At 25.9% G+C, this 17106-nt stretch overlaps 1 protein-coding gene across 4 annotated transcripts in view; it reads left to right on the plus strand.

Annotated features, from left to right (window-relative positions):
* The window catches only part of LOC136073695 (uncharacterized), an 88180-nt gene that overhangs the window by 40728 nt on the left and 30346 nt on the right, over positions 1–17106 (plus strand). For all 4 annotated transcript variants that reach the window (XM_065820375.1, XM_065820376.1, XM_065820378.1 and 1 more), the window contains 5 exons: positions 11015–11113; positions 11468–11671; positions 11752–12078; positions 14747–14990; positions 16241–16358. In XM_065820375.1, the coding sequence (XP_065676447.1) occupies positions 11015–11113; positions 11468–11671; positions 11752–12078; positions 14747–14990; positions 16241–16358 (992 nt within the window). The remainder of the gene's footprint in view (positions 1–11014; positions 11114–11467; positions 11672–11751; positions 12079–14746; positions 14991–16240; positions 16359–17106) is intronic.

Here is a 17106-nt window from a genome sequence, read left to right on the forward strand (position 1 = left end):
TGCTATGATTACTTGTTTGTAGTTAAAATATGTTTAAAAAAATTGTTATTTTTAGAAATATATAAATTAATATAAATCAGTATGACTCATTAAGGGTTGCACTCCTACTAAAAAAAATAAATAGGTAATAGTCTGAGAACCATTAAATTCTTTGAAATTAATTTTACGCTGTACATTATATATTTATTTTTGTGCATATTTTTAGAAAACCAAAGTATTTTTCTTCTAAACCGATAGTTTTTAATTTTATTTTACATAAAAAGCGTGTTTATTTATTATATTATTTTGTTTTTATAACAATAAATAACAAGGGTTTTAATTGAAAAATCTCAATTCTCAATCCAGTTCACAGACGCAAAAATGAAATAAAGTATTTTACTAAAGAGAAAAATATTTTTTATGAATAGAAAGTTGATTTGTTGCATAAAATTTGTATGAAATAAAAAACAGACTGCTTGTGCAGTAACATAATTCAATCTTTGCGGATCAAGTTGAACAAAAAAAAACTATTATGCAAATATATATATATATATATATATATATATATATATATATATATATATATATATATATATATATATATATATATATATATATATATATATATATATCAGCCCTTGGAGCTGCTGACCTAAAAGTGTTTGAGGTCAGCAAAAAATTGCTGACCTTGTTTCTGTATTTTATGGTAACCCCTTTGTGTCAATTTTTTTTGCCAACTTGATGTTGACCCCGAACAGTTTGAGGTCGGCTCATTTTTTTTAATTCTGAAAGTTGATATATATATGTATGTATATATATATATAAATATAAATATATATGTATATATATACACATATATATATGTATATATATATATATATATGTATATATGTATATGTATGTATGTATGTATATATGTATATATATATATATATATATATATATATATATATATATTATATATATATATATATATATATATATATATATATATATATATATATATATATATATATATATATATATATGTAGACCACACGAGTAAAACCACATATGTCACATTTTTCACATTTTGAGAAAAATTAAACTTAGAGTTTAGTGACATCAGATATCTTTTTATTGATAATGTATTTAATTGAAAGTATATTTTTATGACATTTTAGTCTTAACACAATATGTAAATATTTATATTTATAGAAATATTTATTCACAGTGTTCATTTAAAAACAATTTTTTATTATTAATAAAAAAAACAGAGTTTTTTTTATTAATAATAATCAATGAGTTTATTAATTGAATTAGTTTTTTTATAAATTTATCAATTGAATAAGTTTTTTTATTAATAATAATTAATAAGAATTTCCAAATTTTGTCATGAAAATAAATTTATATAAAGTAACCACAAACCTAAAGATTAGGTACACATGGTTGTAACAATAGTTTTTTTCTGTTTAAGTTTTTTCTGTATAGTTTTACGTAACTAGTTTCAATTGTAGATAATTTTTTATCGAAAATTTTTTAAAACAGAGCTGAAGTAATATAGTATTTTAAAGTTTTTCATAATTTAAACAAAACATTAAAATAATAAAAGTAACTAATAATGGAATCCAACTGCTGAAAATTTTTTTCAACAAATAAGAAGTTTTTCCAAATCTTCTGGAAGGATTCTGTTTCTTTTGTTTGAGCGAATATTTCTAGTTGTAGAAAACTGTTTTTGCATTTTCTTCATAGCACAATATAACCTATCGGTTATTACTGTTAGCAAATCAGCTGTAGAACGAGAAGATCGAAATCCATATTGATGATCAGAAAGTAAGTTATTAGAGTCAAGATAAGAGATTAAGTGTTTGTTAATTTAAGATTCAAAAACCTTGTTTATGATAAGAAGAAGACTAATGGCATGGTAGTTAGATGAATCGGATGGCTCTCCAGAATTTTTGAAAATAGGGATGACAGATGCTGCTTTCCAGCAGGCTAGAAAACAAGACTCTGATAAGCACTTGTTGAATAGTTTGAAAGTATAGGCAACAGCTCTGGAAAACACTTCTGCAAGACTATAACAGGCATGTTGTCAGGGCCACAAGGTGTAGAAGAGCCTAAGCAGGAAATCACTTTAGATAGAGAAGCTGGAGTGATACGAATGTCAAGCAATGGATCAACCTGTTTGACAACTATATCAGGTAGAACGCAACTAGTGGAATCAAAAGATGATATTGATGAAAAGTTTTTAGCAAACAATTCAGCTTTGTCTTCAGGTGACAAAGTCTGAACCATACAAGAGAGGTGGAATTAAAGATTTGGCCTTATTATTGATACTATTAAAGATTCTCCAGAAGTCACGGGAGCCTAATTTTTGAGATGAAATACGATATTTCATGACCTGAGAATAGCGGGTTTTGGCATTAGATAAAACCTTTTTACAATTGTTTCTAGCAGTAATAAACAGACATCTGTTTTCTGGAGAATTGTTTTGCTGATACATATGGAAGTAATGGTTTTGATTGGCAGTTGCAGCAGTACAATTTGAAAAAAACCATGGAGAAGAGTGAGGCTTGACCTGGAATTATCGATTGGGAATAAAAGATTTCATGCTAGCCTAAATCCATGAAGTTATGTAAGAAGCACATTTGTCAACAGGAAGATGAAAGATTTCTACCCAAGGGCCGTCATGAAGAAAATCACGGAAAGAGTCCCAGTCAGCTTTAAGGTAGTTGTAAGAGGTTTGATGATAGGGGGATTCAGATGATGAAGAAGAATGAGATAATAGTTTTAGAGAGATCAAACTGTGATCAGAAGCACCTAAGGTGAATGTGGAGAAACTGAGCACTGACACAAGGCATATGCCGAGTAGAGAAGGTAAATGATTCAGGTTGTCTGGTAAGCAAGTTGGAAAGTTGGCTACTGAGTTAGGGATTGAGAAAGGTAAAAGTTGTGGGTTTTATTGCCTGCAGAGTCACTGCCACTAGAGCCAAGCCATTCAGTGTGATGAGCAATAAAGTCACCAACAATAACAATATTAGTTGATGGATAAAGAGAGAGGGCTTGGTCGATATGATCAGAAATAACATCATGAAGGGGAGTGATATAGAACAAAGAGAAAAGCAATAGAGTGAAGTGGTGCTACACGAAAGCACATGAAAGATAGTTTGTGGATTCAAACCAAGTTTCACGACAAATGGGTGAATTCTTACGAATGTAAATGCTCAGGCCAAGCATGTGACTATTGGAATCTTTACGAAATAAAGGAAGATAACCATCAACACTAAGATCGCAAGATGAGATAGCTGAACTCAAATTTGTCTCACAAAAAGCAAGTAGGTCTGGTGAACTTTGCAAGAGATAAGACTCAACAGAAGAAAAGTTACTTCGAAGACCACGAATATTAGTGAATGATAGGTTTAGAGAACTTGGTGATGATGATGGTTTTTTGTGTTTTATTGTTTTTGGTACTTTATTCATTTTTAAATTTGTTAAAGAACTTGACTCAAAGCATAGATAGTACTCAGAACACTGATTAATAGCCCAAGCAATTGCCTCATTACTACTAATAAACCCTAAGCTATAACAAAGGGCTCCAAATGTGGCCTCCCCAATGCACACCAAAAGTACAAACAGGGACACCATCCATGCGCAACATGGCACTGTTAATACTTTGATATTTTTCAGCTGTTGATGAAATCAGCCTCTCTGAGAGCTACCACAGAGTTCAGGAAACCTGACTACCAGCCGGCCTCAGAACCATAAAACTGAGTTTTAGAGCTATACCCTTATTAGGAGATAATAAAATGAGTTGCCCAGTCATAAAAACAGAGACACAAAACCCATGCATTAAGTCAAGAAGACCCAGCATTCAACATCCTAAACTGGAAGCAATGTATTAAAAATACATCTGTGCCAGCCTAATAGATGAAGAAGGGGTGTGAGGCTGGTCAACAGATAGTATCTGTTTACCCCTTAAGTCTTTGCCTAGAAAGCTTTTTACAAGATAGTAGCTGGATGCATTTAACATCTTTCCAAGATGAGTATTTTTATCAAGACACTATCTCTAGCCTTTATTCAACCAAGAGCCCCAAGGCAGGAGTGTGTTTTAAGTCAGAGTTGGCATCTCCTAGCTTTTGGCTAAAAAGGTGTATCCTACAAGGCAGCAGGACATGAAGCAGATTGTACTGGGTTACATGTTACCAGTATCAGGATAACCTGACCTTACAAGTTGGTAAAGTATTCCGTCATTCAAAATTACTTCAATTTTTAGCATTTGAAAATTATTAAAATACTTAAAAACTAGATATCTTTGCAGCGTATTCTTTGCGTGTATAACTTTATGTTAAATTTGATGCAATTTAAATTTTGATTGGATAACTTTGAATTAAAATGAATGAAAGTTGCGTTTAAACAAAAATAAGTCTTATCTTGAGTAAAAGTTTGTTTTGATTTACTTTGCTTGAAAATAATTTGATATCAATTATGTAAACTGAATTTAGAAACCGATTAAAATGAAAAATATTGCAACAAGAAGTAACAAACTAATAAATAAATAAATCATAAGCTAGTAAACAAATTCATCAAAATAAATAAACTTCTTTATCTGCCAGTAATAGACAAATTTTATCATACAAAATTACCTTTACTCTGGGTTGTTTTTGTACTTGTCTTTAATAAAGTCAACAATAAATTATATTTTGAAAATTGTCATTAAAAAAGATTGACTGCTCAGTAGTCGTAGTTTGTATGTAAGCATCAAAAAACTTGGATGATTGTATCATTCTTGCAAATAGTTTAGCAAAATTTAGCTATATTTCTTAAACAGAAAATAAGAAAGTATTATGGGTTTGGAAAAAAGATACAATAATGAAATAATTGATGTATTACGTTTTCAATCATGTTTTTGCAATTTTTAAAACAATTACAAACAACATTGAACTTAAGCTTCAGCGTGACACTCATTGCAATCAGCTTCGGAAATACTGTTGATTACAAAAATGCCTTGCGGTAATGTACTTAAATATCCAAACAATTGTGAAATCAAGATTTAGGTAATTTAGAAATATTTTGGGAAATGTGTCTCATTGTTAAAAAATTTAAAAATATAAAATACAGTTGGAACCAGTGACAGAAACAACTGAGGCGGAGTAGGTTGGGAAAAAAAGAAGCTTTACATTAGGCGTCCAAGAGATATTTTATCTTAGCTTGTTTGAAATTACAAGGTAGCCCATTTACTTGTGAATCAGATGTTAATAAATATATTGATAAACAGAAAGATATGTTAAATGTCAAAAAATGATTGATGAATGGGATGTTTATTTTAGTACTAATCAAAAAATAGTTCTGCATTGTAGCAAAGATCTACTTTATTTAAAAATATAATTATTGATAAAAATACAAAAAAACATTGTCTTATGTCTACAGAAGAATAAGCTAATATTTTAAAGTTTCTACTTAACTTGGAAAGTCCTAACAACAATCCACAATCACCTACGATGACTTTTTTTTTTATTAAGGTGCTTCAAGAAGAACTTAACTGCGTCATCACAAAGCACCTAGGAAGTTTATGCATCCTTCCTTACCAATGTTGCTTATCTGGTCAGAGCTAACATCAAACCTCAGACCTCTTGATTCTGAGAAAGAACTCAAATCACTGCACCGTGCTTGTAATAAAGTTATTTCGCATTTTCATATTGAGTAATTTCATGTATAATGCCTAATTTGCTGTTGTATTCATGACTACACCTAATAATTACATATTTTATTGATAAAACGAAAAGAAAAATATTTACCACGAATTCTACTTTGAAAATGATAAAAGTTTTATTTAATTTAACTATTGACAGTTTTGTCAAAATAACCTCTTTAATTGGAATTGAAGTAGAAGGCCTTGAGTTGCAAAAAAGTGTGTTTTTTCCTTTGGCGTTTTTTTGTTTTATTTGGCGTTTTTTGGGGTTTTTTTAGTGTTGTTTTGCTTTTTTTTAACAATTTTTTAGTTGTTTTTTTTTTTTAAATTTTGGAATAGTTTTTCAAATTCCATTTTTAGGCATAGTCTTATGGCAAAAGGATCGTTTAACTTTTTCCATTTTGCTAATTTGGTTCAGAGGTTTAAATAAATGGGTGACTAAGGTTTTTATTTCTGCCCCCTGTATGGAGAGCCTAATCATAATTGATTACCAACAAGAAGAACAAAAAGAAATCATTCAACAATTTAAAGATATCCTTTCTCTTTATATATATATATATATATATATATATATATATATATATATATATATATATATATATATATATATATATATATATATATATATGTATATATATATATATATATATATATATGTGTGTGTGTGTATATATATATGTATATATAGATATTTCGGTGCTTTAAAACCCCTTTAGATAGAAAATCACTACTCAGTGTTGTTAATGTGGTGTGGTTATCTATAGATATTGTTATTAAAGTTAAATTTAGTAGCTTAAACAATGAATTTTTGAATATTTCCCAAAAAAACCAAAAAAACAGACCCTGCATCTTTTTTTCAAAAAAATGACCAAAAAAACAAGAACCAAAAAATGCGTCACATCTCTTAGAAGGCCAAATTTTTATAATAAAAAGAAAGTATTAAGTAATTTGAAATCAGCATAAAAAATTAATTAAAAAAAAGTGGCTATATTATCTTAGTTATTAAGTTTTATCAAAAAAAAACAAATCTGCTAAGAAATAAAAATTTTTTAAAACTAAAACTAATTCCATTTACATTATTGTATTCACAACAATTGTAACTAAAGCTAAAACACTTTTTACAAGAATACATTAATTGGCATAAAAAAAAAAACTAGTATGTTTTTTTTCCTTCAACTAATCAAGTTTTATCTTTTTTTTTCATAAGAAACCAAGTGAATTGAACTAGAAATTTTAATTTTATTCTTATTTTTTCCAAATTTAAAGTTCTAGAAATTTTGATGAGTTTTTTAGATTCAAAGTTTGTAATGAAATTCTATTCAATTACGCTTGCAAACAAAATACTCTTTTGAACTATTTTTCTATCTAAAATATAAATTATAAATATAATAAAAAATATATAAATTATAAAATATAAATATTTATTGCATAGCTTTAACTTTGTGTTGTTTAGTTAATATTGCATTATGTTTGTAGGTGAAAAATTAAGAAATATTCCATGAACTCTTGATAAAATAACTTTCTTAATTAAAAGTAATTGAGTAACAATAGCTGATTATTGACTAATTTTTTTTGGTATTCAAAATATTTCCATATTTGTATAAAATCATCAAATTCAGCCAAATCATTAGAAATTTAGATAAAACATTTTACAGATCTATTTTATTTATTTTTTTACTTTTAATTGGTTATTAAAATATTATAGGAGAATTCAACTTAATACTTTAATATTTCAAAAAATAGTATTTTAAAAATGTTAATTTATCAAACATATCAAAATTCATTTTGCTTCAAAGTTTAGTGGAAAAAATACAAGCATCAGAAAATATTATTATGCTGGATATTGACATGGGCTGAATTGTTTTGAGAGCAGTATCAATCTTATTTAAATTTGATTTTCTAACTCCTCTTGCTTTAAATAACTTAAGCTCCATTAGTATCTCTGAAAATGGATCAGAATTACTAATTTTGGGTTACAACGAAACCATTTTTGTTAGGGATTGTTGTAACTGTGTTTTCAGGTTATTATTAGCTTCTTCAAGAACTTCTTCATTCTGTGATTCGACATTGACACTATCTAATACTTTGGTAAAATTTTGTTCGATTATATTTTTTGAATCATTGTTTACTTTGATAAATATTTGAAGCCATTATTATTTTGTGACATATTTGTATTTGTGTTTTGCAAATTTCTTATTAGTTGAATTGCTATTGCCTTACTGAACCTTTATTGCCCCACTTATCATATTGCTTTTTGATTGAATCATTACACTTAAATTGGATGTTTGCCAATAAAAAAATTTTAAAAACTTGTGAACACCTTCACTTGTTAAAGTTGTTAAGTCATCTTTACTAAGTTACTCTTTAGCAGCAAGTTTAACAGGTTTTAACATTTTTAAAGTAACTTGCAAGGTTTTAATTTTACCAATCTTTACATCATGGGTAACAACGGATTCCATTTAGTTTTAATGTTGAGTTTTGGCATTAATTTTTTTACAAACAGTTGACAATTTGAAATCAGTTTATATTTAAATTGTCTTATTTGATAAATGATATCATTAAAAATGCTTCTTCACAATCTGAATTTGAATTGTTATATGTGTATATAATTCTGATTTGTGAATATAATGGTTATAATCATTATATACTGATCAGAATTGTTTGCCTTGTTGTATTTATCAGCATTTTCTTCATTTGATTCATCATTCAAACAAGTTTGGCTATTGCTGATATGCAACGTTTTGTAGAATACAATGGTTACAGATAAACAAATACCATGATTGTGACACAGTTGACTCTCTACAGAAATTAACCATCTAGGAAATAAACATCCATATTTATGCATTACTACAACACCATCAATTTTAATGAGTTCCAATCTAAGTAATTTTATTGTGAAACATCAATATACCTTTTAATGGTGATGTCAGTCCATTCATCAGCTGTTATATTGAACTTTTCACCACATTTTTCCTAAACAAAAACTTTTTCACACATCTTGTAATGTGAGATTACTAATTTTGCAATTGGTTTGGCTTTTTGCTCTTCGGAAACCATGGTTCTGAACAAACTCACCTTTGTATCAGATTTTATAATCATTCTTAAAAACCTGCCATCGTTAGTGGCACATTTTGCCAATATATAGTTATATAATTATATATTGATATTTAATTTATATAACTCAATACATAATTAATATAATTCACAAAGGCTATTCCCTAGCTATTCCCTTTAAAGTTCTTGCACAAGCAATCTTCTTTTTGGAGAAATACATATTATATACAATATATATAAATATATTAAATACAATATATATTTTTGGAGAAATACAATAAAAAACTAGAAAGCCTATAAAATAACTAAAAAGAGCACTAATGTATGCACTGATGCATTGATAAAGATACTATAACTATATGACATATATTAACACTATCACTTATCAAGAATCACCAAATAACTGTTGCAGAATTAAAAAAGGCACTTGCCATTGTTTGGAAAAGTGTCTGCTAGACTTCAAAAAGACATAGGCTTACTATGCTGCATGTCAGCCCAAAAACCTGGTTAAAGCTGTTATGTTTAAGAAAAGAATAGCATTCCTGAACTGATAGCGGAAATAAAAAGAGTTTGGATTCAGGAAATTTCTCTCTAACACTTTCAAGAGCTATTCTATGAGAATTTCTATGCTAACTGTACTTTAATATTTTTGATAATTATACTATGGATGGTTCTCATGTAGCAAGGCCAGATGTGCTTGAACCTTTGCATTGTATAAAAAAATTGCAGAGCACATTTTGCCTCTCAAGCCAAATCATGATTTTATAATACCTCTAGACAACAGAGCTTTGTTTTCACATTTTGTGTTTTGATGACTTGACTATTGGTTAAATATAAATGAAATAAAATAAAATAAAAATTCACCGCAAATAAAATTGTATTTTTTACTACTCACATTTGCATTTATAGTATGCAAGGCAACTCTATTTATTTATAGTATGCAAGGCAACTCTATTTATTTATAGTATGCAAAGGCAACTATTTATTTGCATTAGTTTTAATAATATCAAGTATTAAAGAACATTATTTTTTATTTTTGTTATTTAGAAGAGAATAATATTGTTATGTGTATTTAAATAGATATAATAATTATTTAAATAGGTTTATTAAAAATATTTATTTAAATAGATATAATAAATATTACAATCAAACATATTTATGTAGTGCTAGAAAATTTGTTGTTTCTAATATACCTTATAGTATATATATTTAATGTATCTTATTGCATGTTTCTCATATTTCAACTCTTAAGTTTAGTGCTACGGCTTATATACACATTCATTCAAGAATTCCTTTGTGTGAAAATGATGTTCAAAAGAATTGTAGTGTTGCTATTGTTATTGTTAACATTTGTTCAAAAAGAATTGTACTAATTGATCAAACGGAATTGTAGAGTCGCAATTAGTAAATTCTACTTTTAGTATAGTACAAAAAGTAGAATGTACTAATTGCTTGCTTGCATAGATGATTAAAATCAGAGAGAGTCCTAAGAATGAAAGTTGTTAATGACATAGTAGAATGTGGAATTGCATTAATTGGACAGTACAACGAATTAATTACAAAAGATGAAAAACAATGTTGAACACAAGAAGATTAAAATAAAACATTTAAAGTTAAATATTGCATAAGCATTTAAAATAAAACATTTAAAGTTAAATATTGCATAAGCATTTAAAATAAAAAATTTAGACGAAAATGAAACTTTTAGAAAATGTTTTTTTTTTTATATTTTAATTACATAAAATAATGCAAAACTTCTAAATATGTAAGATTTTAATTTCAAATTATTAAAATACTGAAAGCCATAAAAAAAAACCTGTATTGTGATATAACTTTTACATACAGAAATTTATATACAAGAATTGTATTGTTAAACACACAAGGTTGAAAATAGTAAAAACTTCATTGATTCAAATTTACATATTTCCTACTTTTTAAGAATAAAATATTTCCTTCTTTATTAGAATAAATAATGCAAGTTTTCATCTAGAGAGTATAGGGAATAACCTTGCCAAAACCTAGGGAATATAAAATATAACATTTTTAAAATCTAAAATTATAATAGTCAAATTTGTCATCAAAATTTATTTTCACTTACAACAGAATGACAAATGGCAACAGAATGTTCTTTTTGTAATGATATTTGTAACAACATAATTTTTCATGTTAATATTTTCATTATTAGTGACAGTATATGAATAAATCAAAGTAAATGATTACATTTGTGTTATGTATGTTATGTGTTATATAAAGTAATTTCAATATTAGTTTATTTTTTCCATTTACTTTTCACCCTTTTTAATTTATATTTAGAGTCTCCTTTGGAATTTCCTCTGGATAACTCAAATGAATCAAACAACAAGCAACCATTTAACTTTTCTATAGATGACCAAGAACCTTTTACACCAATAAGTAAAAATAATTGCTTGTAATATTTTAATTGTTTAAACATCAAATTTTACAATGTCTTTGTACTTTGTCTTGTACTTGCCTTGTTAAAAACAATTAGTAATGTTCAAAAAAGTTGTTGAAAACAATTAGTAATGTTCAAAAAATTGTGCAATGTAATGATTAATGTGATATGGTTATTGATTAAGTAAGGCAACCTAACGTTTTGTTCTATTATTTAACTGCCTTAATAGTTATAAATTGTTGTAATTAACTTTATTAACTATGATAAATTATTTAAGGTATGTTTTTAAAAAAAATTTTTTAATGTCATTAACTTTATTTTATGCATGTATATCATGTATATTTTTTTTATAGCAACCAAAACACCATACATAGTTAATGAACCAATTCAAATCAATAGTATACCATTACAAAGCTCTTCACCAACTAGTGATGAAATATCTCTTAATAATATTGATCCTCAAAATCCATTGACTGGTAAAAATGATAACAATAGTCAATCAAACAACAAGGAACCAGCCAACTTTTCTATTGATGTTGAAGAACCTTATAAGTTTGGTAACTGAAGTGGTCATTAATTTATTAATATCATGAAAACAATTTTGCTTTAATGGTGATAATAATAAATTTTATTTTAGAAACAAAAACACCAGATATATTAGAGGAACCAAAATCACAGGGTATCAATATGCCATTTCAAAATCCTACACCAGTTAGTGATGAATTGTCTCCTTGGAATGGTCCTATTTATCCTCAAAACTCATCAAATATTGGAGATGAGCTTAAAAATCCTCAAATAAATGGGAATGGTTTATCCAACAGCTCTCTTAATAATCAATTAATACCTACTGAATCTCCAAATAACCCAGGAGATAAATGTCCATCTAAAATTTTAGAAGATTTTCAAAAGATGCAATTTCCAACAAAAACTGAATTACAAAACTCTATACTTGAGAATGGTTTAAGTATGCAATTTTTTCTTTATATATATAGATGTGTGTATGTGTATTAAGCCAATATACTGCTTACCAGGTACATTTTTAGAGGAATCAATACATTTATATACCACTTTTTTTGATAAACATTTTTCACACATTGGAAAACTAATTTTTTTTTTTTTTTTTTTGCAGTTACAATTTTCTGTTGTTTTTTCAATAATTATAAGTAAAAAAATATAAAATATATATAAGTTAATAATTATAAGTTTATAAGTTTATAATGTTACAGGAGTAAGATATACATAACAATTGCTTTTGAGCGCGTTAAAAAAATTCCTGAGACATTTTTTTATAAATAAACAGAAAGCTAGTGTGAAAACATTTTTTTCATGTTTTCACACTAGCTATCTGTTTATTTATTAGAACTTTATTTATTTGATAAAAAATTTAACAAAGAACTATAAAAGTATTTAATGCTAATAAAAAATATTTTTTTACTCTAATAGAAAGCAGGAAGTTTAAGAATTATTATAATGATTACAGATTTCACAATAATAGTGTTTATTTACAATTTTTTTTCGCAGAACATTTAATTGAGCATTATATTTTTTTATTTTACTCAAATTGAGACAAATTTATATAATTTATCATAATCAATATATAAAATATTTAATTTATTACATAATATAAAAAGTATTATGCAATAATAATATAATAATTTTATATTATATTACATGTATATATATATATATATATATGTATATATATATATATATATATATATATATATATACATATATATATATATATATATATATATTTTTTTTTTTTTTTTTTTTTTTTTGTTATTCACCTCATCAAGGCCAAGAAGGCCACTACAGATGAGGAGGCTACTTAATAGTGTTTATAACCCTCTCTCAAATATATAACTCCGAAACACGAACCTTGACAAACAAGGCCGCTGCGCGGAGAAACAAGTTGATATATATATATATATATATATATATATATATATATATATATATATATATAGATATATATATATATATATAGATATATAGATATATATATATATATATATATACATATATATATATATATATATATATATATATATATATATATATATATATATATATATATATATATATATATATATATATATATATATATATATATATATATATATATATATATATATATATATATATATATATATATATATATATATATATATATATATATATATATATATATATATATATATAGATATATATATATATATATATGAGTTTAAGCAAAATAAAGCTGTTATAACATTTAAAAAGAATGTTTTACTTTTTTTAATGTGTTTTTGAAAATGTTTAATATTAAAAACTGAACTTTAAGTAGGTAAGTAAAGTTATAAAGTAGCTTTAATAGGAAGACATAGCATTGACTTAAAAAGAGATTTATGACAGATCATTAAAATAATCTGCAATAACTTGATAATTATCAAGTTATTTTTTCATAAAGACATTTTTATAAGAAACTGATTTTTCATTTAAGAAACTAATTAGTTAGTCCAATCCAATTAAAAATATTTGCATTTCAATCGGTCTTTTTAAGTTTCTTTTTAGCAATAACCGTGTCTTTAAAAAAGCATTGCAGTTTGTTATGCAATTATTGGTTTATTTCGAAAATGACTTTTTCTGCGTTTTTAATCTGAAATACGGCAATAATGCATTTCTTTTATAAACAACTTTGCGAACTTGACCATACTTTATTAATGCTATTGTGATATTACACAGTACTTTACACAAAACATTTTTAGGAAAAAAAATCACTCTGCTCTGCATATCTGTATTTAAAAAGGCAAAAAGAAAATTTTTATTACTAATTCTATTATAACTTTGTTTTATAAATATGCTATATTTATATTCACATTTATAATACTGAAATTCTGCTTTACCAAAAACATAAAATAGCTCATATTATAAAGTTGAAAAGTTGTTAGGCATTTGTATAGTTAAAATATAATCTCAAGCACTACAAAAAAATCAGTGTTATGCAAAAAATATGAACAACCATGTTTTGTAATCAAAAAAAGTAAATCTGAAACTCAAACTTTGTCTTTTTTATTTGAGGTAGTTTGCACAAGAATTTTTAATTTTTTTATTTTATGTATTTTGGTTTGCATATATCTTCAGGAGAGTGCTCGATGAATTCAAGTAAATTAAAATAAATTAAGTTTAAACAGAGCTGTATTTATATAATTTTTTTATAAATAAAACTACATATTTTTTACAACTATAAGTTTCATGCTAAATGCAATCATCAGGTAAAAAATCTGATTTTTTCTCATTGAGAAATATTTATGTACAAGAATAAAAAACTCAAATTTTTTACCTGATGATTGGATTTACATACAATACAAAATTATATAAACATTTTTTTGTATATAACAAAAGTATTGTCGTTGGAAGCCATTTTTACATAATAATAAAAAAAAAAATCAGTATTTTTACTGTTTGTAGAACAATAATAGTAAAACAATTTTTTTATTATTTTTTTTTTACTTTTCTGCTGTAACATTTTTGTTTACCAGATATTCAATATTTTTTGATTTATATTTTTTATAAAGATATAAATTTATTTTGGGATTCTTAATTACTATTTCTTTATTTTATCTAAAGAAAAGTATTTTAAATTTTAGAAAGTTTTAACAATGAGGGATTAAGAATCCACAATGCTCTTCGGCGACTTCACTGGGTTCCCTTCTTACAATTAGATCAAACGTTATCCCAGAAAGCATTTGAACTAGCTCGTTCAGTAGCTAATGAGATATCAGAAACCAGCAAAAAGAAGGATACAATATCACTTGACTTTGGGTTTAATATCATGAAAAAATGTTTCTCTAGTCCAAAAACATTATCGGCTGAAGAAGCAGTTTTTAGCTGGTAAGTTAGGAACAAGTTTTTATTTGGTAAGTTAGAAGCAAGTTTTTATTTGGTAAGTTAGAAACAAGTTTTTATTAGGTAAGTTAGAAACAAGTTTTTAGTACCAAACTATAACATCACATAAATTTCAAATGCTATTCAAATCTATTGAATAAGTTGTTTAATTTAGTTAGATATACTTTATTTAAGCTGATATACTTTTTGGATTTTTTTGTGTGTGCATATTTTGTGTAAGTTGAGTATTTATTTCACAGTTCAAAGTTTTCTGCCATTTTTAGTGTAAAGATATATTTTCTGTCATTATAAGTGAACAAATAATTTTTCTGCCATTTTGAATAAAGAGATAAATTTTCTACCATTTTAAGTGTGGAGATCAATTATTAATGTTATGATTCATTTTCTATAAATCTCTACCCTTTGTCCTTGTATGAAATACTGTTGTCATATATAGGCTGGCTCTTATTCTGCAATCACCACAGCTCAAGTTAGCTATTATCTTTTATTCATTAACCAAAACTACATCATGCTTACTAACATGCAATACTCATCATTCAGCTAGGGTGCATGTTTTATTTTTTTCTATAAAGTTGTTCTTTAATACTCAAAAACAAAATTTCATATAATTTTTTTCTCTCACATAAATGTTATGGAATTTTCTACTTAATATTTTCCTTACTCATAAAGTTTACATTACTTTTTGTGGTCTTAAACTCTCTTCTTTGCTGTCTGTACTTAGTCTCAAACTTTAACATAAAAAGTGGTTGATTGCAGTCTTGTTTAGAGTTTTTTTTATAAACAGAATTAGGTTGTAAAATTTACTTGCAAACAGAATTAGGTTGTAAAATTTTTCAAAAGCTAGTCAATAATAAATTTTTTTGATTTTAAATTAAAAGTTTTTTAAAGTTATTTTCTAAACATTTCTTATTTTTGTATTTATTTAAAACAATACGTGTTATATATTTTTTTATTTAATAATTCTCTTGTTTAATGTGTTTATTTATTTTTGTTGTTATTTTTTTATTTTAAGAATTTAATTTAAATTCAGTATTATTTTTGTCTTTTAATCTCAAATATTGTTTTTTCAAATTTTTTTTTTGGTTGTCTTTTAATCTCAAATATTTAAATGGTTTTTTGAATTTTGTCATTGTATAGCAAAAGGTTTAATCTATTCACTCTTGTGAATTTAGTACATTTTTTATGCAATATAAAAATACATAGTTATTTAATGCAAATTTATTAAAATTATTTAGGTGGAGTGATGCATTCTGTCAAAATAAGGCTTTTGATACAATGGTTATGAGCTCTGGCACACAAGTTGTATGGAAAGGTACAACAAAATTAGGCATGGGACATGAACAATTTATATCAGTAAATAAATAAATATATTTTTTAGTTTTTCTTTTTGAAAGTTATATATATATCAACCTTCGGAATTAGGGTCAGCATTCGGCAATGCCGACCTAACTGCCGACCTGAAAGTATTTGAGGTCGGCAAAAAATTGCCGACCTCATTTCTACGTTTTATTGTTAGACCTTTGTATAAAATAATTTTCGCCGACCTCAAAAAGATTAAGGTTGGCAAATTATTGCCGACCTCATTTTTCCTAATTCCAAGGGTTGTATATATATACATACATTCATACATACATACATACATACATACATACATACATACATACATACATACATACATACATACATAAATAATACAATATATATATATTAGTATAGTATACATTTTACTGAAAGGAGATAACTCCTGGAGCAGAGCATGAATACAAGCCCGCCCTGCTATTCGCAATGTAATTGTACATTTTATGTAATAGTAAAGTTGTTTTATTTAAAAACCTATTTTAATGGATTCTAAAAAAATTTGTGGCAGTTTGTAGAAGAACATTATTGGAAAGATTGTTCCAAGGATTTGCTAATCTGATAGTGAAAAAGTTGTGATGTATTTCACAATTAAAAGCATTTATGGTGACTGTACTTAGGTTTTGCTGTCAATGATTCAACATGCCAGTTAACTCAATTTTATTTTATCAATTTTGTTTTCAATTTTAAAATGTTGAATGCAATCAAAAATGTGTTCTTCTGACTGTTAAAGTGTCTAAATTAA

The sequence above is a fragment of the Hydra vulgaris genome, chromosome 15 (assembly GCF_038396675.1).
Source record: "Hydra vulgaris chromosome 15, alternate assembly HydraT2T_AEP".
Classification (NCBI taxonomy): domain Eukaryota; kingdom Metazoa; phylum Cnidaria; class Hydrozoa; order Anthoathecata; family Hydridae; genus Hydra; species Hydra vulgaris.